This window comes from Plasmodium knowlesi (assembly GCF_000006355.2).
Source record: "Plasmodium knowlesi strain H genome assembly, chromosome: 14".
Taxonomy (NCBI): Eukaryota; Apicomplexa; class Aconoidasida; order Haemosporida; family Plasmodiidae; genus Plasmodium; species Plasmodium knowlesi.
In genome coordinates, this window is record NC_011915.2 from 1,283,361 (window position 1) to 1,308,924 (window position 25,564).

General features: G+C 35.3%; 7 protein-coding genes across 7 annotated transcripts; 3 read left to right on the forward strand and 4 right to left on the reverse strand.

The window, feature by feature from the left end:
* Nucleotides 1-3,505, reverse strand: PKNH_1429500 (ER membrane protein complex subunit 1, putative; the record flags this gene model as incomplete). Its single annotated transcript, XM_002262142.1, has 2 exons — nucleotides 1-3,065; nucleotides 3,313-3,505. 2 exons carry the CDS (start codon nucleotides 3,503-3,505, stop codon nucleotides 1-3), a joined length of 3,258 nt encoding a protein of 1,085 aa, XP_002262178.1.
* Nucleotides 3,506-4,722: 1,217 nt separating this feature from the next.
* PKNH_1429600 (mitochondrial carrier protein, putative) lies at nucleotides 4,723-6,549 on the forward strand (the record flags this gene model as incomplete). The annotated part of the gene is made up of 1 exon (XM_002262143.1): nucleotides 4,723-6,549. The coding sequence occupies one exon, from the start codon at nucleotides 4,723-4,725 to the stop codon at nucleotides 6,547-6,549; it is 1,827 nt and encodes a 608-aa protein (XP_002262179.1).
* A 1,078-nt stretch (nucleotides 6,550-7,627) lies between these two features.
* PKNH_1429700 (cullin-1, putative) lies at nucleotides 7,628-10,233 on the reverse strand (the record flags this gene model as incomplete). Its single annotated transcript, XM_002262144.1, has 2 exons — nucleotides 7,628-7,714; nucleotides 7,912-10,233. 2 exons carry the CDS (start codon nucleotides 10,231-10,233, stop codon nucleotides 7,628-7,630), a joined length of 2,409 nt encoding a protein of 802 aa, XP_002262180.1.
* A 2,636-nt stretch (nucleotides 10,234-12,869) lies between these two features.
* PKNH_1429800 (conserved Plasmodium protein, unknown function) lies at nucleotides 12,870-14,221 on the forward strand (the record flags this gene model as incomplete). Its single annotated transcript, XM_002262145.1, has 2 exons — nucleotides 12,870-13,202; nucleotides 13,487-14,221. 2 exons carry the CDS (start codon nucleotides 12,870-12,872, stop codon nucleotides 14,219-14,221), a joined length of 1,068 nt encoding a protein of 355 aa, XP_002262181.1.
* Nucleotides 14,222-14,890: 669 nt separating this feature from the next.
* On the reverse strand, nucleotides 14,891-17,586 carry PKNH_1429900 (hydroxymethyldihydropterin pyrophosphokinase-dihydropteroate synthase, putative; the record flags this gene model as incomplete). Its single annotated transcript, XM_002262146.1, has 3 exons — nucleotides 14,891-15,006; nucleotides 15,157-17,178; nucleotides 17,460-17,586. The coding sequence occupies 3 exons, from the start codon at nucleotides 17,584-17,586 to the stop codon at nucleotides 14,891-14,893; spliced, it is 2,265 nt and encodes a 754-aa protein (XP_002262182.1).
* Nucleotides 17,587-18,402: 816 nt separating this feature from the next.
* PKNH_1430000 (conserved Plasmodium protein, unknown function) lies at nucleotides 18,403-19,519 on the forward strand (the record flags this gene model as incomplete). Its single annotated transcript, XM_002262147.1, has 6 exons — nucleotides 18,403-18,488; nucleotides 18,651-18,736; nucleotides 18,888-18,939; nucleotides 19,031-19,062; nucleotides 19,203-19,323; nucleotides 19,465-19,519. The coding sequence occupies 6 exons, from the start codon at nucleotides 18,403-18,405 to the stop codon at nucleotides 19,517-19,519; spliced, it is 432 nt and encodes a 143-aa protein (XP_002262183.1).
* A 1,819-nt stretch (nucleotides 19,520-21,338) lies between these two features.
* On the reverse strand, nucleotides 21,339-24,065 carry PKNH_1430100 (ATP-dependent RNA helicase DBP1, putative; the record flags this gene model as incomplete). The annotated part of the gene is made up of 1 exon (XM_002262148.1): nucleotides 21,339-24,065. One exon carries the CDS (start codon nucleotides 24,063-24,065, stop codon nucleotides 21,339-21,341), a length of 2,727 nt encoding a protein of 908 aa, XP_002262184.1.
* Nucleotides 24,066-25,564: the final 1,499 nt, after the last annotated feature.

The following is a 25,564-nucleotide window of genomic DNA, read 5'->3' on the forward strand; positions in this document are numbered from 1 at the left end:
TCAGGCCCATTTGGAATACACAGTTTTGTTTATTCTCCTTATGTAAGATATGTACGTACCAATAAAAACCAAAATGATTAAAAAGAGAAGAAGAAGTAAATTAAAATTTTCAATGGTGTCAAATGATCCGTTTGGCTGATAACAAGTAAAATAGAGATAGTTTCCCCACGAAAATACGAGCGTAGTAGATTCTAGCAAACTTTCATTAGATATGAACCCTCTAGAATTGTATAAAATATCCGTTTGTGTAATAAAACTGTTCAAATTTTTATACACATTTTGTTCTTTCTCGGGCCCTAAATTTAAGGAGGTTATTTTGTTCGAATCAAGAAGTAGCAAAATATGTTTATTCGTTATTCCTCTTTTCGTTTCGGTAAAATTAAAAGATTTGACGTTATGATCAATGATATAATTTTTTTCATTTACGACGATTTTCTTCTTCTGGTCAAATAAATCAACAATTTTTTCTTTTTTCGAAGTTATCAAGTTGAAAAAACCCGGGTCCTTCTTATCAAGTAATATCTCAATGACCTGAATTATATATTTTTTCAAGTTTGTATTAAAGTAATTCAAAATGACAAAATTTTCACTTATCATTAAATGGAAAGGTGGGTTCGTGTGCTTATCTAACATTTTAGATATAATCAAATCTCCAGTAATTCCATCAATAATGTACAGGGTATATATGATACCTTCCTTCTGCTTCGTGCTTGTTATATATGATATAATGTTATCATTCACGTATTTATAACATATAGACGCGTCTTTATTTATTTTGATTGGGTAAAAGGTATCCTTCTTTGTTATCGACTTGGAAAAAACCTCCAGTTTTTCGTTGTGCAAATTTATGGAGTATGTTTGTATTAACCCCATTTCTTTCCCAGGTCCCTTTTTTCGGGGATAGCTCATCAGTTTGAATCCTTCAATGAAGTTTCTCGACCCGTTTATGCGATAAAAAAATAGATCATCCTCTGTGGCGTCAGTTACGCCTCCCCCAGGAACGGCCACCACCTTCACATTCAGCGAGTTGTCCACCAACACGATTGACGAACCTTTTCGGTCGATAAAAATGTTCTTAATTTCAAAGGAGTTGAGTTTCTCTTCAAAAATTATCAATCCACTTAATATATCAAATATGATTATGTGAGCAAAATTTTCCCCTTTGAAGATGGTAATTACTGTGTCTTTGGTGAAGCTTTTAAACAAATGCACTCCGTTGCTATAATTCAGTACTCCTTTGGTCATGGGTGGTGTTTTGCTCGGTTGCCTCTTACTAGTGAGATTACTCTCCAATGTGTCACACTCCTTTTGATTATTTAAGAAGATGATTTTCTTCCCATTGTCTAATTCGGACCAGTTGTCCTTATTCAAGCTGAAGACCATATCAAAGTTCCATTTAGGAGAAAATATTTCCTTGGTGTCTTTAAATTGATTGCCATCAATTTTGTATAATATAAGTCCCGTGTACAAATGTATAGCGAAGATGAAATTGTTGCGTGTGGCGACGATGATTACCGAGCTCCCGGCATATTTGCCGCTCTGATTTTGTTCGTATTTTTTAAAGGAATTTTCAATCATTTCATTCATTAGATTAGATGTATGATCCCCGCTGTGCATGTCATATGTGTCACCCCTGCTATTCATACTGTAGGATGGCTTTCTTTCCATTCCGTAATTAGCTAACGAATCAGCCTTTTTTTTTTTCTCCATGCAAATGTTGAGTAGGTTCATTTTATCCTCGTGGGATAGGTAAAAAAAGTTAAATGGAAGCAAGGATTTTTCCGCTTTTCTCTTCATAACTTCTTCTAGAAAAGGTTTGTTAAAAGAATTTATTTTATCCTTTATGTAGCTCTCCAACTCTTTCATTAAATGAAATTGTGTCGTGTCATAAGAATGCTTTGCACTTTTCTTTTTTTTCAAATGTTGGAAATTGTAAAAATGCAGTTGCTCTACGTAAGCTAGGGATTCTTCTCTTGAATAATGCACGTGCTCATTTTTATACACAGTGAGTGTTGAATCGCTGTATACACTAAAAAAGTAGTTGGCGTTATCTTCCTTATTATGTAAACCGATTATCATTTCTGCATTGTAGTATACGTTACTACTTTTGTTCAGAACATTTAGAGTAACAATTCCTTGCTCTTCTGCTTTTTTAATAATAATTTGGTTTTCCTTATCTTCTGCAAATATTATGTCTTTTTCCTTATACTGATTTATGTAGTACCCTATGACTTCATTTTTGTTCTTCCCCTTTATCAAGCGCATCTTTTTATCGTTGTAGGTGTACACAAGTTGTTTCTCCCCGAGTTTTATGACGAAGCAATTTTCTGTGTTCCACTGAGCCATAAAGTCATCCCTAAGTAGTTTATGCTTTGGAATGGTTTCCTTTGTATTTGCGTAATTTGCACGTTCATTCGTCTCTTCATTCTCTGCCTTCTTATCGTGTCCACCTATTGATACAGATCCATAGTCGTAATTATTTCCCCCCTCTGCTAATTCTACCCATTGGAGAAGCTCCTTATTATACACAACAATAACATTCCCATTGTTCACTACATTTACGTAATTAACCATTTTGTCATTCATCTGAAGTTTGTTAATTTTTACGTCATTTTCTAGATTCTTATTTACAATATTTATTCTTACTATATGCCCCCCCAATTCAGCATCTACATAGAACAAAGATATGCTCACATTGCTAACTGCGATAATTCTAGCATAAATAGAATTTAAATTTAGCTCCTGAAAAATTAACGAGTTTACTTTCCTTTCACCTATATTACCTATATCTATTCTGTTGTGCAAGAGAATAAATATTTTCTCTTCGTTAATTAAAAAATCTTCAATTATTTCGTTCTTATACTCAAAGGAGCTCAGCAGATGGGTGTCCATCGTGCTGTACACGTTAATATACGAGTAGGGTTCTCCATCATTTGTGTAATTTCCTTCAACCTCATTTTCTTCCGAAGGATCTCTATAAATCAACACAGCTGCGTACCCGTCATCTCCGTGCAATTTTTTTATTTTCTCATTTTCTCGATGATTTTGTACATAATCAAGTGTGCCTACATAGAGAGGGGGGGAAAAAAAAAACAGATATAAAGGAGAATGCACACAACGTTCATGTGATTCCTTTCTTTCTTACACAGCATGGGGAAATACACATAAACCATTCACGTTGGAGTGAGGTCATCGTAAAGAGTAACCCTGCACACACGACATACAACCAACGAGCTGCAACCGAGTGATCAAATCATAGCATAGGGATACACAACCCAGAGGGATTTTCCGACCCCATGGGGAAGCACTAACCTGTCTTGTAATTTAGAAATCCCACATTGCCGTTGAAGCTTGAAAGGAGAACAGAGCTGTTTAACAAATTCGATGTCGGCACGATATAATTGATATGCCCAATTACAGATGCAATGTTAGAATATGGTATATGCTTTTCGAATGTTAATTTTGTTAAAAGTGCTACAAAGCAAAGAAAAAAATGGAACCACATTTTGGGAGCAGTTATTTTTCAGTTAAATATCCCGAGGTGTACTTATATCTCCATGTTACTAATGGGCCTGTTTCGTTTTACAATTAGGGCATGTAATTTAATGTAATATATTTTTAAAATGAAGAAGGTTAACTCATTAAGATGGGAAAAAAAAAAAAAAAAAAAAAAAAGAGGAAAAAAAAAGGATGAAATAAGGAGAAGAAGAAACGCAAAAAGTTAACCACTCAGTTCTTCATCTTAACACAAGTATGAAACACAAAAGGGTAAACAATATGGTACTGACTGGATCATACGTTTCAGGCTTACATATAAATGGAGGCAAACAAATTAACGCATATATCTGTTAAGTATACACGTTTGGTAAGCACAGAGGTTACTAGGAACATATAAACTAACCGTATGATAAAAAAAAAAAAAAAAAAAATTATACACTTATAAAAATTGTGCTTATATTTTTTGTTCCCACTTCGAAATGTGATTTGTAAATTTCTCCAACTACAGAAAATTGTCAACACATGGTAAATATAACATCTGAACATGAGAACATATCCCCGGTGTGGGGGGGTAAGTATGTACGCGTGAATGCGTACCACGTGCACTGGTGTTAGCTAGATATGTGCGCAATGAGACTGCAACAGGAAAGGAGCAAAGCAAAAGAAAAGGCAAAATTGTTTTACTTCCCTATTTGGTACAGTTTGCCAATTTGCTCGATGCGCAAAGAAAACTGAATTTACCCAGTATGATTTTTTCATGTTTGACTTGTTCCTATTTGCATGTTTTCACATACAGCAAATTGTGGGACACTGTAAGAAGGGAGAAAAGTTCCCTCTGAACACGAGCTCCCCCATGTTAAGTCCTAAGAGGGATATAAGAACTCCCTCGCCCCTTTTTTTTTTCTCACTCCCCGCGTTCACTTTTTCTCCTTTGCTTATCCCGGACGCGCCGCACCTTGCTCTGCACACAAGGTGTTTTTTCCCTTAAGGGAAGGCCATTTTCCCCATACCGCATGGATCGAAGAGGGCAAGTAAAGGTCTTCTCACCGCAAGAAAAGGCGCAAGAAAAAGGGAACCCACACACAGCGCAAAGAAAGGGACAAGAAAAGAACGCAGGAACGAAGAAACGAAGAAAAAGGTAAAGGAGCCGAACTGACGCAGCGATTCCTACGAGCAGCTAGGAATATTTCGACAAAAAAAAAAAAAATGCTAATGTAGACTACTATGGATGTCAGATATGAGGACAATTATCTGTGGAAACGCGTCACAAAATATTTCAGCAAGGATTACCAGAACCGTGATAAAACAGGCACAGTCATAACTAGCGATACGCGCAACAGCAATGACGAAAGTAAAACGGTAAAGGCAAGGACGCTAAACTTTATGGCCTCATCTGCCCTAGTTTTGTGTGTATTACACCCATTGGACACCATAAGGACAAGAAAGCAGATATACAAAGTGTACAAGAACTCCTACCCTTATTACTATAACAACAAATACAATCTGTTCTACATTTTGAAAAAAGAAAAAATAGAAAGTATTTATCGTGGTTTACTGGCTACGCTGCTCACCACAGGGGTCTCCCATGGTATATTCCGTTTCATATACGACACTCTGAATAATTACGCATTTCGACAGTTCAACGATGTTAATGGAGGGAAAAATCAAAAAAATGATACCGCCATAAGTAGAAGGAAGGAGGAGTTCTCAGGGGGAGAGGCAAAACAGGTGTGCCACTCCGGGTCGGGAGATTCCCTGGAAGGAGGAAAGGTAATAGAGAATTCAGGTGGCGGTAGAGAAATATCATCGTGGAGTCCCAATTTTGTAAAAAGTGCTATCGAAAGAAGACATGGAGACAATCTAATGATGTCCAATCTGTCATATAAGAAAGAAATTAACAACGAAGACAATGTTGAAGGAAGTACTAGGAAAGACGGTGCAATTAGCGGTCACAAAAATATGAAGTATTACATCATCACAAGCAGCGTGAGCTCCATCATTAGTGTTTGTATTCAACATCCAATATGGCTCATTAAAACGAAAATAGAGTGCACCATAAATTTAAACTACAAATTTTTAAATTACAAAAACAGAATAACGAGCAAACATTACAACATATTTGTGGCAAGGAATAAAATGTGTACAAGTAAAATTGTCCCCCAAATGGCCAAGGTGTTCCTTTTTTTCGGTTATAATTTGAGAAGAAAAAATGGAACAGGTAAAAAAATTAAATCCCTTCTGAATGACCGTATGCTAAAGTCTTATAAGAATAATTTTGTGTGCAATAAAAATGTGAAGAGAATAAAAAAATTCAACCATCTCACATATGTAAATGATAACAAAGCATTTTTACACAAAAGTGTAAAAAGAAAAATTGCACACAATTATTTGTTGTACAAATATTACACCTTGTCAATTTTGGAGAGAAAACAAATGACAAAAATGTTCATTTCAAATCATCGTAAAAAATTTTCGCGCAGATATTTAACATATTTAAAAACCTCTTTCACTGGTAATCAAATTCTGCGGATTTTCAAAAGGGAAGAAAGTAAAAATGCCATAAGTACAATTTATAATTATAAAAACTACTTCCAGTTTGTGTATAATGTATATAAGAAAGAAAAATTATTTTCATTTTATAAAGGCTTTTTTACCTCTATATTACTCACTCCTCATGTAGCCATTCAATTTTATGTATATGAATATTTAACATATCATTTTAGTTCTGAATATTTCACAAATGAGCTTATCGGGAAAGACGCCTACATTTCTTCAAACACGCTAGCCAAAGCGTTACCATTTTTGTATGGTGTTTTATCAAAATTCATTGCTGTTATTTTTACGTATCCGTTATACACTATAAAAGTGAGGCAACAAGTGCAGATGAAAAACTATGGATTTCTAAATGTAGTAGTTAATATTTTCAGGCTCGAGGGTATCAGATCTTTTTATACTGGCCTTAATATGCACTTACTTAGGAACTGTTTGCAAAATGGAATGCTCTTTTTTATTTTTGAATATTTGAATACTGGCTCCGTGGGGGTGAAGTGAGTCTCATGGGACATTTCTTTCGAGTTACCTCTCCAGAGTTGCATTTTTCTTTTCATTTTTTTTTTTTTTTTTTTTTGTCTTTTATGCGAACTTCTTCGCTGTACCTGGTGCAATTCACCCCATGGCTTTTTTTTTTTTTTTTTTTTTTTTTTTTTTTTTTTTTGTTCTACAAAGAGGAGGGGCCACACATGCGCACAAGTGTGCATATGCAAATACCTACATAAATATATGCATATGTATGTCGATGCGTTATTCCCCTTTTCACATGACATGTCCGAACCCTCAGGAAACTCACAAAATGGAGTAACATTGTATCCATTACTCCGTGAACCCCACACTCAATATTCTTATATAAATGTTGTAACCTTTGCGTATTTACAAAATAACAACGGTACTTTCTCATTTTTGCATACCACATGGGAAAAGGGGTGTGCCCGATTTGTCATGTCCCCTTCCCCCTCTTATGCATACGCCTAACCTTCATATTTTTATTAATCCAATTTGATAATAAAAATTTTACAAAAAATTTACAAAAAATATATTATGCACCAAAAAAAAAAAAAAAAAAAAAAAAAAAGGGGGGGAAAGCAATAAATTATCGGCGAAAAACGGAAGCAGCAATGTGTCATCCTAATGCAAGGGAAAATAATTAACAACATTGTTTTGGGTAATCCCATGGCACATACGCGCCGGGAGGGAAAAATAACTAAACATGGCTGTATGCATGTGCGTAAGTACACACAGATATGTACACATATGTATATATATGTGCAACGCTCTTATGTGAAGTATGCTGAACATGCATAACCTATTAAACAGAAATGTAGAAGCATCTGACGATTATCCCTCAGCGAGAACATTGGCCTCTGCGCATTGATGACGGAAAACAAAAAGACGCAACGGCAGGAATGATGCACGATGGGAAGCGGGACAGAACGAGCTCCGTTTATTTAAATATGCGGATTCACCAAGTTGCCTCCATTCTGTGCACTTGGGGTCTTCGATGCTTCATCGCTTGGGGCGGCTCATGTACGCTCCTCAACTTGATTACCGCGGCGCCATATGTGCGTACGATTTTCTACGGTATGTATATGTACACTTGGCTGTTTTCTTCCTTCTGGAGGTATTCCCTCTCGACTAGCAAATCTATTTTTTTCTCAATGATCTACAGGGAAGGGGAAAAAAACAAGAACGCGAGGATGAAGATGCATGCGAACTGCAGGAGGAAAATAAAAGGGTCACACCCTGTTGCTTAAAGACACACATTTGGGAAGACTATTGGGGATGAATTTCCCAACGCAGTGGAGGAAGGAAAAAAAAAAAAAAAAAAAAAAAAAAAAAAAGGGCTTGGATTATAATTACCTGGTTGGTGGGCGAAAAAGAGGAGAGCGATTTTTTAACATAGTCAAATATTTGATCGTAGAATAATTTCTTGTGCGCTTTCATAACACGGACAATGGCAGCTTCAATCGCCATGGTTCGATCTTCCTTAATCTTTTCATGTTCCTTGGAAAGTAATGTAGTTGCCTTCTTGATGTACACCTTATTATTAGGATAGGAAAATTTTGTATTAATAAAAAAAGTAGAAGAATTCCAATCAACGGGTTTATCATTCGAACATATTATTTTAAAATGATGTAAACAGGAGTACATATTATTTGTAAAAGTCTTTAAGTCCAAATTCAATTCTCTTTTTATAATTTCATAATTGATAAATTTATGTTTATTAAAAAGCAAAATTATCTGGGCGTTTATAATATTGCAGTAAAGGTAATATACACAATTCTGGAATGTACATGTTAAAATAACTTCACTCAATTCATATATCCATTCTAATTTCTTATTTTTATTATCCACCTTGTAATACTCTTCAAATAATTCTATATACTTGCTAAAACTATCACTCAATTTGATGGGTGTCTTTTCGAATGTTGGCCAAAATCCCTTGTTCAATATTTTCACTGAGAAAAAATTTTCGATCTTTTTCAGATTAAGGTCATTTTTACAATGTGCATATTTTGAATTGACAAAATCCAGAAATTTATTATTTGTTGTGTTGTTATTTATCATGTCTTGAATCATCCCCACCAATTTGGACGTATATTGAGATCCGCACAAGAAGTACAAATTTTCTATAAATTTTTTCTCCACATTTAGGGATATATAAATATTATTGATCAGTCTATTAGCTAGATAAATTCTGTAATATTCAAAAAAGGTTTCTTTATTGCTGGTGTAGTTGAAAATTTCCACGATTTCTGTCATTTGTCTTTTTAGCTCTATTGTGTCTTTTCTCTGTGCATCCTCAGTATGTTCCTCTCCATCTATCGGATCGTTAAAAGACTCTCCTTCCTTACCATTCTGGGAAGTTAACCTCTCCTGCTCATCTCCCTTTTTTAATATATTGTCTGCGTACAACACGAGCAGCTTTACCGTGCTGAAATATTCATCCTCATGCTCCACAAAACTTTCAAAATAATCCTTTAGACACTCCTTAAAATTGTGATCTATGGACTTGTTCGAAATGGCGAAAAAGGCTAACTTAAAAACATTGTCGTAATGGTTATGTAGTTTAATCAGCTCGTCAATGTATCCACATAGAGCATACTCATCCTTATGATGAATGATATTGCTATTTACATTCGAAGCGCATAACATATAGTCCGCCTCCTTTTCGTTGCTATTAATACTTCGTGACATTTGGATGTATTTTTCCTTCAAACTGTTTCCTTCCGTTTTTACGTAATCCCCTATTATTTTTTTGAGCCCTTCTATGGCCTCCGGAAAATAGGAAAACAAAATATACGTTCTTCTCAAACATCTTATATTGTTACTTTTCAGCATGTGGAAAATGTTGTTTTTATTACTTAGCAATTGTTCCAATTTTTCAAATATCAATATTCTCACAACAATATTTGTCACCCTTTCGCAAGTCTCTTCTATCAAATTTAACATTTTGTTTTTTTCAAATTCTTTTTGTATTGAACTTTCAATTGAGATAATGTACTCATCAAAGGTTAAATTGAGGAGCCAATTATCTCCTTCTATTTTATAATAATTTTCGACATTTTCTAAAATTTTTTTTTCTATATCATGTTCATACATTTTCTCGTTGCTGTCTTCATCTAACTCTTTATACAGATGAACCAAATCACAGAATAATTTTTTGTCCTCTTCCTTTTCATCCTTGCGCAGATTGTCGTAAATTTGGTAAACGATATTTCGAATTACCTCTCTTAAATCGTTAAAAAGAGTAATTTTGAAAATATTTTTTGTGTACGCACTTAGGCACAAGGAGCTGTTATACTCCACATAATAACGATCAAGATATCGCAAAAATTTATTCATCCAGTTTGTGTAAAAAGAATATTTAAACCAGGCATCTATCAAAATTTTCGTCTTCATTAATTCTTCCTTATTTCTTAACAACGGTTTGATTTTTTCCACAGTGTACACGGATAGGCTTTCTCCGTATTTTCTGTACACCTCTTTGGAATAACAAAATGGGTTTTTTCTGGCACACATATTATATACAACGGTGTACAACCTTGTGTACTCCGTGGCACTGAATAGATGCTTGTTATCTTCGATGTGTTCATTTTCTAGATAATTTTCTATCTTCTCTATCGCCTCTTCCTTGATTATTTTCCACCCACTCTCAAAATTTACATTTGCAATGTCCATTTTGGCTACTTCCTTTTATCTCCATTCGGTCACACTTGGCACGTGCGCCTTGGCGTGTATCCGTCGTGTGTAAAAGGTGTGATCTCAAGTTTCCCACAAAGCAAGGCACCTCCCACATGTGTATACTCTGCAAGCATGTACAAGCACGCGTGCACACATATGTTCTTTTTCACCTATACAATGCATTCGACTTCAGTCGGTGGAAAGGCAAAAAGAGGGGAAGCAGTCATGTTCATTTGCGTTACAAATCCCAACCCACTTGGGCAAAATTCTGCGATTCCCAAATAAAAAAAATGTGAAATTATTTATATACACTAGCGTGTATGGCGTGAAGAAAGGAACACAGCGACAGAGTGTCCAGCGATGGTTGGAATTAATTATTTTCTTTAATGTCCGTAAAAATTTTTAAACGATAAGAAGGAAATATGAGCTGTATGCACGCATGGTATCCATAAATACACACACGTGTAATATGCTCTTCACTTTCTCTTCCACGTTCTTTAAAAAACGCACACGCATTTGCTGCAAAGCAGGCTCCAAAACAAAAAGGAAAATTAAGTTCAGCTGATGAGGGAAAAAAAAAAAAAAAAAAAAGTTCTCTTTTTAAAAAATAAAAATATAGCGAGGTGAATAATAAAAAAATTTAGCCACCCCCCACAATGGGAATATTCACAAGCATTTGCACAAAAAAAAAAAAATACACATCTTTTTCTCAGAGTACCAAAATCATAATTAATTTTGTTGAACAGACATTTGAGAAATGGAGAGACATATGATTGGAATGAGTAAATCGAAAGGAGGGGAACTGCTTCTTTCTTACAGTGAAGCGTTCCGTTTTGCCCATTCATCCTTTTGCTAATTTTTTTTTTTTTTTTTTTCCCTTTTGCGACTTCCCCTCAATGCGCATAACCAATTGTACAAAATGGTAGGAATACAACTTGGATGTAGGGGTGAAGGTGGGCGCGGTACCTATCCCAGTGATAATGTTATACTTCTGTACTTATGCAGTTTCATCGGGGAAATAGCTCTAATCACTTACATACACACCCTTATTAGTGAAAAAAAAAAAAAAAAAAGGTCATTCACTTGTTTTTGTTTGTCCCGTTGTCTGCTCCGCCGCCTGTATAGCCCGTTTCAGAAAAAGGAAGCGAGTTGGCCATTCTGCGAATATTTTTCCTATCTCTGTAGGTTCGCATAAGGTGAAAAACAGGAGTATGGTCGTTACTTTTACAAAAAAATATTTTGACATTTCAAGTGCGCCATTTTTTACCTTTGCGCAGGTACACACTGGTTTCAAACCCAAATGAAAAACGCGTTCGTCTCTTCAAATGATACAATTTTTGCACTTAACAAATAAAAGAAAGATATTCACCAAAGAGCCATTCGAAAACGTTCCATTTTCTCATATTATCAGACGGAGTAAAAATGTTCCAGAACATTTCACGGTGATTCTAGTATGTTCTAAATTCAAAAAAAATATTGCACAAACGAATTTTGTGCAGTTCCTTCATATGCGTACAAAGCGTTTCTGCAATTCCCGCAGTTGTGGTGAATCTTATCAACGGGCAGCCGAATTGCAACGAGTTTGAATATTTGATTTCCTCTTTCTGTGTACACATTCACTTGGACATTTATGATATATTTCGCTCATTTATTTTATTTATTTTTATTTTTTTTCTTCACTTTCATGTAACCAGTTATCATCACATTTTTGAGTTAAAAAAAATATTTCCTGTTATAAAACGCATGTTGGTGTGATTTTCTGTCTGCAAAACTTTTTCTGTCCGCTTGGCGCCAATTTTTTTTTTTTTTTTTTTTTTTTTTGGGGGGGGGGAGAGGGGGCTACTTATATCGTAATGTTATTTTAATGTTTACACAAATTTTTTTCTTTAATTTAATTTGCTAAGTTATCGTTTTATTGTTTCACTCGATGAACATTAGTTCACCTGCTCATGCACTTGCCTCTTTGCACATATGAACAGAAAAGGACCACATAAAAGCATCAAGCATTTGTTCTAGCTAACAGAATATATAACGTCACTTTGCCTTCTCCGACGTGACTCAAAATTTTGGACTTAACTCCTCCTTTACGACTGGAAAAAATTATGGCAAAAAAATTGCACAAAAATATTCTACAAAAATGAAAATTGCGCCAAACCTTTCTGGACATTTTTCAAAATAAGTGAGGACACGCATCCTACGTAATTACAAATATGTCCATTTTAATATGAACATGTGTGTGCACGTTTATGCGTAGTCCTCGTGGTGTGTATGTGTGGAAAACACCTTCCTGATGGTTTAATTCTTCTCTGAATAAACTTTGCTTTCCCTTTTTCATCGAGCAGAAACAGAAGTGTTGATAAATACATATGCATATGCTTATGTATATATGTGTATGATTGACTTGTTTCTCCCTACCATGCGCAGATAGCCAAGGCTCACAGGACAAATGCATATGCGCAAGCACACGCACGAAGTTCTGCAAACACAGTATAGACAGATAGAGGGACCAACTTCCCACTGCGACAACTGTCAGCATCACTTTTCTTCATTTTTAATCGAAAAAATATATCACAGAAAAATTGTGTAATTCAGCCTGACGTTGTTTACACTTTCTCAGAGAAAAAAAAAAAAAAATGTCAGACATGTCAACTTGCCCACTTAATGACTTCTTCGACATTGATGAAGAAAACAACTTGGATGAACTGAAAAAGGAAGATACAGAAATATACGATGGATCGTTTTTATCGTACATTTATAACCAATTTGCATTTTGCTGCACGAATTTTTTCGATGAGTTAGAAAAAAAAAATAAAAAAAAGAACATTACATTAAAGAAAACCTTCTTGGATGACTATAATAAGAACCAAAAGGATGCTAGTCAATTCCAGGTCTTTCATAAAATCCTTAAAAGAAGTGCAGACTTAGCTAAGGAGGTGCCATTGGATTCCAAATATTTTAACCCTCACGTGAGTATACACAACCGAGTGATGAAGAGAAAGGACAAAATTGCAACTTAATTACGCGGCGATGTAAAGATACAGAATTGTTCTCCCTCTTGGGGGAAAAACAAAATCTATACACACATCCCGGAAAAGCAAGAACGGAAAGAAAAGAAAAAAAAAACTCGTTCTCATATTCCCTTCGCCATTTTACAAAATGTGTATCTTGCACTCCTGTGACAGCCCTGAAATGTACCATCACAGTTGACTTATTATTTTTTTTTTTTTTTTTTCCATGCGCCCTTCCGTAGGCGGACTGGTTTGAATGTGCCCATGAAGTAGACATTGAGTTGACCAAAGAAGAAGTGGAATTTTGCATTTTTAACTTTTTTTTAAAAATGTACAGATCGGAGTTAAGAGATAAGGATTTACTTTTATCCATCATATTGGAATGTTTGTACAGCAGGAAAAATTTCAAAAAGGAATTTTACTCTCAAAAAGCAAAATTGAAATTTTTAAAAGAAATAAAAAGTATAGAAATAAATAGCTTCAAGGAATCATTAAATGAATTAATTAATACAATTGAAAATACCAACTTTATTCAAATAAATACAGACCAAATGAAGAATGATAAATTTTATTTCAAATTATATGTTACTATTCAAATTAAGTATACCTATGGCGTTTATATTTTTAATTGTGATGAGGTTTACGACATAGTTGTTATTGATTGTAATACATTAAATAATAACATACCCAAAATTATGAGCTTCTGCTCCTTAAGGAAATTTATATCCTTCCTGAACAGTATTTATTCTACTCATTTTACTGATGAAAATGTGCATAACTCATTTCCAATAGTTATGTACGAGTCCAAGGAGTGCTATGCACTGTCACATAATCATCTCCCTTTGAAGGAGACTGTGTTCAATAACAGGGGAAGGGGAATATTCCAGAAAAGGGGCATTTTGAATGACCAAGGGGGTGATGAACAGGAACAAGACGGGCAGCAAAGCCAAGGAGAATCACATGACATTGCAACCTGAAGGAAGGGGTGAGGAGTATAACATTGTGCCATATGTGAGTGCACGAAAATGTCTATAATTGGCATCCTAAATATTCGGGAAAATTCGAAAAATGGAGATCCATCCTTAAGAGACGGTGGTCTATACATGTAACTGATTATGCATGTGCCGCTCCACGCACATGTCCTCAGAAGGGCCAATGCAACCAAAGATGAGTTCACTTAAAGCCGCTTATAGTCGATCCTATAATTGTTTTTTTTAAATGACATGGGTACAGATTCAGCATAATGCTCAAAATGAACATGCGCAGTTTGTGCTTGTCTGCAAAAAATTTGGACTAATACACCCACATACATTTATGCACCGTCTTCGGATGATTTTTCAACAACCTGTGTTAAATTCACGAGGGTTCATCTTTACGTTGAGATATAAGTAAGCTAATACGGACAGCGAGTCTGATCTGGAAAAATGCATACCATTGATAGGCCCCCACACAAGGGGGAACCACGAAACGGCACATAAGCGTAATGTTTAAAAAGTACATAGGGGAAAAGTAAATGAAAATTGCTAGTCTACATATTTGGTATACGCTTTATATGGAGTGTATAAAATAGGAGGACGGAATTCAAAAGGGTTGATACTCTTTGGAGGATTTTTTTTTCCCTTTACATTTACTGTCCTGAGAATATCCTAAGATTCATGTATGCTTGCAAGCACATCCAGAACTGCCTTCGTTTCTAACACGTCGTGAACTCTGATAAGATCCACCTTCTTGTAATAGCTGTAGGAAGCAATGGCCAATCCGCCTGGGAAAAAGGGAGAGAATAAGTAGGGAGGTATTTAACATGATACATCATGCGTTACGTATAGCTGATAGAAGAATAAAAAAATGTACAGAATATGTGATGGCCACTCAAATATGCACGTTTTGCCAATCAGTGCCAACGAATTATTACCGCAAATATTTTTCTGGTACAAAAGCTGATCCTTGTCCTGACGCATATGGTTCATTTTGAAATTCCACAGTTGTGATGCGTTACCATTCGCCAGTTTGGAGTGCCCATTAGCCAGTTCGAACTTCCCATTAGCCAGTTCAGACTTCCCATTAGCCAGTTCAGATTTCCCATTAGCCAGTTCAGATTTCCCATTAGCCAGTTCAGACTTCCCATTAGCCAGTTCAGACTTCCCATTAGCCAGTTCAGACTTCCCATTAGCCAGTTCAGACTTCCCATTAGCCAGTTCAGACTTCCCATTAGCCAGTTCAGACTTCCCGTTGGGCACGTCGGATTTCCCTTTAGTCAGTTCTAGGCCCCCATTGCTAGCGCTATTTTTTCCCATGCAGTGGACAATAAATCGCTTCCTCGAGTATCCAAGAAACAGCGGGTACTCATCATAAACGTGAATATTCTGCAAGAGCTTAATAGATTGGTCGTGTTTTTTGGCAAAGCCTAATCCAACATCAAAGAGAATTCGGTAACGTGGTATCCCATTGAGAACGAGGAAATTTAACCGATCTTCTAAATACTTTTTAATGTCATTTATAAGGTTATCGTAATTTGTTAACTTATCCATGGTGTGTGGATTTCCCCTCTTGTGCATTAAAACGACAGTATAAAATTTATTTTTCCTTTTTAATAATTTTATAATATCTGGGTTGTGTGTACACGCACTGATATCGTTTAGGATATCCACCAAATCGTCTTCCACGCATTCTTTGAACAGATCATAATTCACAGTGTCAATACTTATGGTCGGTTTTGCGTCTCTCACTTTTTGTAGGATGGTAGCCCCCTCTGTATCTCGCTGGGCGTTTTTCTTGTTATCGTCCATTATAGCGCAGCCCTCCGCATTATTGACGACCTCGTGTTCAAAAGCATGCCACTTCTCTTTAAATAGCTTCAACACGGGGATGACCAAATCGCGTTCAGTGACATTAGGATTCGGGACCACATAAGGAGCGGATGATTCACCTCCGATGTCAATCACGGTGGCCCCATCATTCGTCATTTCGAATATCCTGTCCACAGCTTTCACAGGATCAACAAACAAGCCACCATCAGAAAAGGAATCGTAGTTAACATTCAAAATGCCCACTATATGAGTTTTCTCCTTTAAGTATGATACTTTATCTTTCAAGACATATAGCTTCCTATTATTTTCCCTTATATTAATTTGATACTTATATTCAAATTTGTTAATATAATTTTTATAGGTTGAGCGAATGGTTTCATCAAATGTGTTGTGCTTATACTCGGGAATGATATCATTTAAGCAGAGGAGGATACTATACCTATATTTTGTGTACACATGAGGGATACATAAGAATTCGATTTTGTCGCTTAAATTTTGAATAATTTCCAGGCGGTTCTGATCACTAGTATGATCTATGTGAATATATTTTTTGATTATATTATGTATGTCATTTTTTTTTAATTCTATGCTTTTCTCAAAAATTGTGTAATTGTTAAAAAATAATATGTCAATGTCTATTATGCGATTTTCAAATATTTCTCCCTGACACTTTTTGCTTTCCCTTCTTTTCATGATTTGCTCTATGTACTTTAAAATTACGAGCATGGTAAGGGGGTCTTCAACAAAGGTCCGAATTACAACTGCTAAGTTAAAAAAATAACTGGTGTAATATTTATCTTTACATTTTTCTAAATTTGTCTTCATTATTTCATCATTCTGTTTGATTATTTTTCTTGTTTCATTTTCGTAATCCTTCACATTCACTTCCTTGATAATGCTTTCATTTATTTTTTCATTTTTTAAAAACATTTCCAGTTCTTTGCACTCATAAATTAAATCTTCACTTTCTTCGTATCTGGATTTTTCTACATTCTCGATCAAATCCTTTATCCAAGAAATTTTATTTGGGGCCTGCTCCTCTCTTACCTTTCCAATTTTCTTTGCTTCATCCAGGACGATGTATTCCGGAACAGTTTCGTAAATGTAAGAACTGTTGATAATTTTCCCTAAAAGGTTTAAACAAAAATGAGGGGAAAAAGACAAATGTGCTTAATGATCGTTTAAGAGGGGGTACATCTAGCGTGTGACCATTTAGACGTCACTCTCTCTCTCTCTACGTTTGTGTCTTTATAATTGAGGAGGGGGGGGAAATATATACCATCCTCAATCTACATATGATGGTAAGAAAAAATGCCCAACGAGGAATTTTCACTCTTCCTAAAAATATTTTTCCTTCCGAAGATAAAGATAAATTTCCCTTAAACTGTCCACTCCTTTCCGTCCTTACCAAGATACTTCTCCGTCAGATATAGCGCTGTTTCTAAAATTGTTACGCAATTCTGTTTGTCATTGGTGCCGAAGTTTAAAACGGCTATATTCCTTGGGGTACTGTTCCACCTGTTGGAATCCTCCATGGCGATCGGCAATTATCACTGCTTCTGTTCTGTTTATTTCCGTCTTCTATTGCTACGCTTTGCTTTGCTTTGCTTTTTTTTTTTTTTTTTTTTTTTTCTATATATATCTTAATTACAACTTATTTATACTTACCCAATTCTTTCCCTATTTATACCCTATTAATACGTTTTTTTTTTTTTTACGGAGAACCCGCCTGTGATGTGTAATTCGTGGACTATCTCCTCTTACGTTTAGAACACAGTATTGAGGATTTCCGCGAAATATTCCAATATGTACAGTAAGTGTGAACCTATTTGTAGAAGAGGATTAAAACGTGGGGCGCTCCTGTATGATTTCTAGTGGTTACTGGCGCATCATAGTGGTTTGAGAAAATTACCACTTGGGTTTAAAATGAATTTATTTTTAGTGCTGAAATGTAGAGGGCACGCTGCGAAGTGAAGGGTGCGAATTGGCTAAAGAAGCGCCGGCTTAGCTTACTTTTTCGGGGTCAGTTTCTTTTTTCCCCTTATACATATTATCCATACTGTATTAGCTAATCCAGTAAAAAAAAAAAAAAAAAAAAAAAAAAAAAATTGTGAATGCTTCTACGGAGTAACATAATGTGTTACATGCATGTAGAGATACAGGAAGAAGCACGCACCCACAAAATTGTTCTTACTTCATAGGGTGATGCAAACACAAGGAAAAAGCAGTTCCACAAGTGATCGCATAGATTCGACAAGTGAATAACAAACGGGACGTTGCATGCCTTTTTTCCTGTTTTTCCCGAGTTGTTACTTCTTTATATTTTTACTTCTTTTCCCTCTTGAAGGAAAATGGATTATAACATATTTTATGACTGGTACAGAACCTTCACATCCATCAAGACCATAAGAAAAATTAACACCTTTGTGAGCCATAAGTAAAAGGGGGAAAAAAAAAAAAAACGCTCCAAATGGACGCGTAGATATTGCATATGCCTGCCATGTTTTTGACATCCACCTGTGGGTCATTCTAATAGGGGGATGCCCCCGTTATGCTAGACAATGTAATTGCCTTCACGAATATATTCCTACCCTTTCAGCAAAGAAAAAGCAAATGTGGAGGAGCTAAAAGTAATCAATGAAAATAACTATGTTTCCCATTCCATCGCAATTCTAACGGCTGTAGGTTAGGTCCACGGAAGAATGTACATATCTCCTTCACCTTTACTCCGTGTGTAACGTTAATGCACCTTTACGAATCATAGAGGGAAATGAACCTCTCATGCACATATACATGTACTTCTGTGTATCTTACATTTTTTTTTTTTTTTTCGAAGGCATTCTGACAACCTTCCGGACGTTAAGGCGCGTGAAGTTCTTCATGTTCAGGTTATTGCGACAGACACATGTATATGTGTGCATATAGAAACTGAGAAATATATTCTCACATTTTTACTTAATTTTCTTTTTTACTCTTTAGACCCCTTTTGCCTGATGTCCTTGGACTAACAAGTAATAAAAAAATACGCACCTGGATGAACGTTCCAAGTTTATTTCGTTTTCTCTCCATGTGCGTACATGTGCCCACGTGTGCCTGTATGCACTTGTCGAATTTTGAACGAACCTTTCACCCTTTTTATCTCCCCGCACAGCTTCCTGTACCTTCCTGTACCTACACGCCATGTATCTAAGCCGAAACACCATTAGCAAACTGATGCAGTTGGACTTGAAGGAGAACGACAATGAAGGCATATCCAAGAACGTCGCCGAGATGTAAGCACATGGAAAGGGGAAAAGAAAAATATGCCAACTTCTCCTTCTTCACATATAATTTTCCAATCCGTGCACATGTATAGGTGCTCATTTTCTCTCCACTTAAGCATTTATTATTTGCTCTTTTGCCCATGCGCACAGGTACAAAAAAGACAAACCAGAAGATTACCTATTTTTGGTGAGAAAGGGATCGTAGCGTTACTATCCATGGTGCAAAATTCTCCCTACCCAGGTGGTATGGCGGATCCGTGCTGTTCCACCAGGACTGCAACATAGGCACTCGCTACTACCAGTATTTAGCCTGTTGCCAAGTGTTCCATTTGGATTTTCACAATTTCGTAAAAAAAAAAGGAGCGCTGGAAAATTCTATTATGCTTCTTTCTTATAAGCGGATTCCCTGTTGCGCCACAGTAGGATGTATGTGGTTATATATATATATATATATATATATGCCTTGATGCAAATGGAATAATCCCCTACAAAAAAAGCCGATTAAGACACAGAGAAACAAAGCAGACCAGCTCGAAATGCGCGACGGGGAAATGGAAAGACTTCCTTTCCCCTGCTCGGTTAGTTTTGAAGTGTAAAAATTTAACTTTTTCAGATGTAAGTTTGTGGGAATTTTAAAAATGTGTACATATATATACACGTAAGTTATAAATGCATGTATTTAATATATATATATGCAACAATTTTCAGCTTTAATTTTGTAATGAATTTCTTTTTTTTCATTTTTTTTTTTTTTTTTTTTTACTCATGTAAGAGATATATTAATTAAATTATTTCTGGATTTACATTTAATTTTATACACATACATAGACATACGCAGCTATACATATAGATATGCAGATAATTTGTAAAAAAAGTAAAAATTGTAGTAACATATGCTTTGGATACACACATGTAAAAAAAAAAAAAAAAAAAAAAAAAAGGAAACACTAAATCATGTACATTGCATATTGGAAAGTGGTAAAATATCTCATCGTATTCTCTAAAACATCGTAAAGATAGTATGCGAATATATCGTATAGTACTGTGGATGTCATATGATACAGTATAATAATGTGCCGTATAATAGAACCCACGATATGACATAAGCTTGCCATAATACACTGAAGTAAGGGTTCATAATAAAATACGGTAAGCATAATAAAATACGGTGTACTAATAAAATAGCAATTTACTATTTGGATACAAATGGCTTCTGAGAAGATATATTATTAAATTGGGGTATTCAACTTTATAATAATCCTTTCTAGTATTAAACGTAGCTCAAATTCAGACAACACCTCTACTCAGACGCATATGCATATCTATACGCACGTAAATGTATTCACATGCACACGCACATGCGACTCATAAGTGCATGCCCGACCTTGGCAACATTACTCATGATATTCTCATAAAAAAAAAAAAAAATAATAAAATACTGAAAATAATAAAATACTGAAAATAATAAAATATGATTTTTGAACAATTTCATGAATAATTAGTAACTACACGTGGGGGTAAAAAATTAGTTACAGTTGGAGTTACACTGTTACACAAAACATGGATGTCGACGCGTGGAGACTTGGGGCGTGATGCCGGTGGGGAAGTAAGGGTCTTTCCACTTGTGCTATCACACGTCCATTGCTAAGCAAGTTCTATTATAATTTTTCTTCTTTTTTTTTTAATCCCTCGAAAAAAGGGTATCGTGCTTCATAAATCCGCAGTGCTAAGATAGGATATATGTGCATTATTCTGCGCGCAAAGGCGTCCGTAAAGATAAAAGAGGCTACTAACGGATTTGCATTACTCAACGCTTCATGCCGACAGTGAAGATTGCAAAAAAAAAAAAAAAAAAAAAAAAAAAAAAAAAAAATGCTCTGAAAAATGAAGTCCCCTAAAAAATGTAAAATGTGTGCGCTCAGTAAGGGGTATTTTTGTTTCTTCCTTTAAGATTATCTCGTGTGTTCTGTTCTTTATACCCTGGGCTGTTTATCCACCATAAGTTTGTGGTCTCTCTCGTTGCTTTACCAACCGTCTACATTATCGTCCGCGCCCTGAAAATTAGATCTCTGGAATCTCTCATCATCAAACTTCTTATGTCCATAGTTATTGTTAAACTTGCCGTTGTTGTTGAATGGATTCATTCCTCCAGAGTTGTTTCCGTATGGACTACCTCCACCATTGTTGTTAAATCCACTGTTCCCATACATGCCAGTGTTGTTATTATTAAAGGGGGAGCTGGAGAATCCTCCGTTGTTGCCAATGGCGTGTTGATTGTTATTATTGTACGGGTTGTTGTTACTGAATGGGGAGTGCTGGTTGTAGGAATTATTATTAAATGGGTTGTTGCCGCTTCCACCGTGATTACTGTTCATACCGTTATTACTGTGGCCAAATCCAAAGTTACTATTGTTGTTAAATCTGGAGAAATTGCCCCTACCTCCTTTCATAGGCTTATTGTATCTAAAAGTTCGGTTCGATTTCGCACTTGCTGTGTACCTCATAACCAAATTCAAAAACCAGGGTGGTATGGCTTGGTTACATTCTTCTAACGTCGCTAACAAATCTTTAAATATGTTCCTGTTGTCATCATTAACAAACGAGGTAGCAATTCCTATATTTCCAGCTCTACCTGTTCTACCTATTCTATGAATATAATCATCTATATTGCTCGGTAGGTCAAAATTAATAACATGTTTAATATTGGATATATCCAGACCCCTAGCAGCCACATCTGTTGCTACTAACATATTTTTTATTCCTCTTTTGAATAATTTTAAAGCTCTCTCTCTTTCGTCTTGGCTTTTGTCCCCATGTATACATACGGCATTTAATTTTTGGTTGTTAAGGAATCTTTCTAGAATGTCTGCTTTTCTCTTCGTTTCCACAAAAATGATAGTTAGGCCGTTGTTATTTTCTGATAACAATTTTAGTAGGTAGTTACATTTGTTTTCTTCCTCTATGTATATCAAATTTTGTTTGATATATTCATTTGTACTTCCAACTTTTCCGATTAATAAAAAGGTATAATTGTATAAATACTCCTTGGCTAGCACTTGTATTTCTTTCCTAAAAGTGGCACTAAACATGATGGTTTGTCTTTTCACTATTTCGTTGGTGTATCGTTTGTATTCCATTTTGTTTGGGTTCATTCGTGATTCGTTATCATTTCCTGGCATATCATAGTCATACATTATGCTTCTTATCTGTGGAGAAAATCCCATGTCTAGCATTCTATCTGCTTCATCTAGAACTAAGAAGGAAGTGAGGAAGAGTTTAATTTTTCCCTTCTCCAAAATATCGTTTAATCTTCCTGGAGTTGCAACAATTATATCGGCCCCTTTGTCCAAATTCGATAGCTGCATTTTGATATTGCTACCTCCGTATAGAACCACTGGCTTAATTCCCGTTTCGAAGCAAAACTTTTTGGAGTCATAAAAAATTTGCACGGCTAATTCTCTTGTGGGGGCTAGAATTAAACATACGGGTAAGCAAACTCTGTTATAATAATAGCTTGAGCTTCTTTGATTTTCTTCATAGAAAGTATGTTTAGGTGGATCATTTAATAACATATGATTAATGATGGGTAATAGATATCCTGCCGTTTTTCCACTTCCTGTTTGGGCAACCCCAATTAAATCATTTTTGTTCATAATGATACTTAAACTGTATTTCTGTATCGGTGTTGTTTTATCGTAATTTACTCTCTTAATATTTGCTAACAATATTTCATGCAAATTTAATCCTACGTCATCGAAATTATCTATTGGAATGATATTTTCGCTATTGTATCCCTTGATTTCCACTGGAATACTATCATACAAATCGAAATTTACTCCCTTTTCATTCTTCACATTGGAATATACTTCTTCTTCTTTTTCTGGGTAATATCTTCTATTATCTCTATTCGCCCATGCTGTTTTTGGGATGTTATAATTTCTTCCGAAGGCTGGATTTCCTCCTCCACCTGATCCTCTATTATAATTCATTCTTCCAAAGTTACTTCTGTTGGTGTTTGGTTGATTTCTAAGCATGGGTGGCTTATATCTTGGCTTCTCATAATTGTAATTACTGTTATTGTTCTGATTATTGTTATTATTGTTGTTGTCGTTACTTGGGTCGTTGGCGGTATTAGTTCGCATATTGCTCGAGATCATTCCGCTTTCGATTTTATTTTTATTCATGTTACCTCTATCCATGAAATTTCCGCCGCCGCCTCCTACACCTCCTTTCTTATGTTGATGGTGTGGAGACATTCCTGCGGGGTTCTTCTCGTTATTTGTGTTTTCATGATAGTTGTTATTCCCGAATTTCTTCTTATAACTCTCTTGATTTCCTCCACCCACATTGTTGTTGTTCTGATTATTGTTGTTACTACTGCTATTATTGTTGTTGCCATTATCTGAATAGTTTACATAACCTGCTCCGGTTATGCCATTTTCTGAACTCCTTACCGCACCCTCTCCCATCATGTAACCATCGTTGTTCACATTTCCTTCGTAAAAAGTTCTGTTTCCAGGGTTTGCATTTCCTCCGGCGGTCATCACGTTGTTGCTTACTTCCCTTTTGTTTCTCATTTGGTTAAACATGTGTGGATTAGTATTATCCTCCATCTGCATGTTTTTCCCTTGATTGTTGTACGATGCAGATTCGTTTATGTTAGACATGTACTGGTTTCTGACGTACGTACTTCTGTCGTCATCACCTTCGTTAAAGCCCACAGCGTTCATGTTATTGTTACCGTAATTCATAGTTGCAGTTTTGGCGTAGTAACTGTGTCGTGCGTTCAATGTCCCCGCTAATACACTCGCTAATACGCCCGTTAACACACCCGTTAATGGGTTCTTTTTTTTTTTTTATAAAAGAGATGTATAAGCCTTTCGGGCTCTTCTTCTTTACTGCTATTTGGGAGCTTTTCCCCAATTTTTTCCTTATTTCCACTTTTTCTTTTTCCCCCCTACTTTTTTATAATTTCGTTTTTTTTTTTTTTTTTTTAAAAAAAATCTACTTGTCAACTGTATTTGGCTGCTCAAAAAAATGTTCTTTTTCTTTCAGAGAAGGAAATTTTCCTTCTTTTTGTTTTAAAATATAACAATTATATTTTATTCTGTTTTACTTACTGGTGGTTCAGGGTTTCTACCAGTAGTTACAAGAATATTTGCTTTCTCTTTTTTTTTTTTTTGGGGGGGGTGGGGGCTTTTTTCGATTTTTTTGTTTATTTTGGGTTTTATTTTGCGTTGGAAATTTTATGTTTTTCTTTTTTTTTTTTTTTCCTATTTCCTGTAGGCTATTTTTATTCCTGTTAATATGTTCCTACTATCTGTTTTTTATTTAATTGTTAATCGAATATTCCCCTTTGCTGCAGGCTCCTTTTTTGGTTCCTAATTCCAACGAAATAATATTATGTGACTTGAAGGTGGCAGCAAAATGCGGGCGTACCTACGCTTTTATTTTTTTGTGCTTTAAAACTGATTTACGTGCTCACGTTGGGAGTACATATAATATATATATGTACGCATTCACAGTACATAAAAATGGGAGAAAGAGCGTAAATAAAAGTAAAAAAGCGCAGCTTCTACTTCGTGGCACATAAATGAATTGTTTGCTATACAAATGGGGAAAAAAGAGTATAAGCTATATAAAGCACTCTTTTAATGTTTCTGAAGCTACGCACCAAGCTCATATATATATATATATATATAATAACATGTATATTATATTACATATATATTTTTTTATATTTTACATGTGGGAAAGAAGTAAGAAAAACCAACGATTCAAATTGTAAAAAAGGAATACAAATAAAAAAGGTATGACTCGCATGTATAACATAAATATATCTTTTAGGCATTATATGAACATATATATATTATATATATATTTTTTTTTTTTTTGGGGAGGGATGACGTGCTCAAACGAGAAAGTTTAAAAATAAAATTTATTTTTACTCTTATAAAAATAGTGCTACGGTTTTATAACTCACCCTTGGCAAGGGTTGTTTGGTGAAGTTGCATGAAGAAAAAAAAAGCTTATGTCGAATTTTATACATACGTGAGAACATGTACTTTAAATGATATGTATTTGGTGTACAAGTACGCACAAAAAGCATGCGTGCATGGCATATATAATTATGTGAACATACAGAAGATATTCACTTTTATTCTCATGTACTACATGCGTAGAAGGTACATCACCATATGTAGGAATTATGTACGTAAGAGAAAGTGCGTGAATGCGCCGTGATATTTAC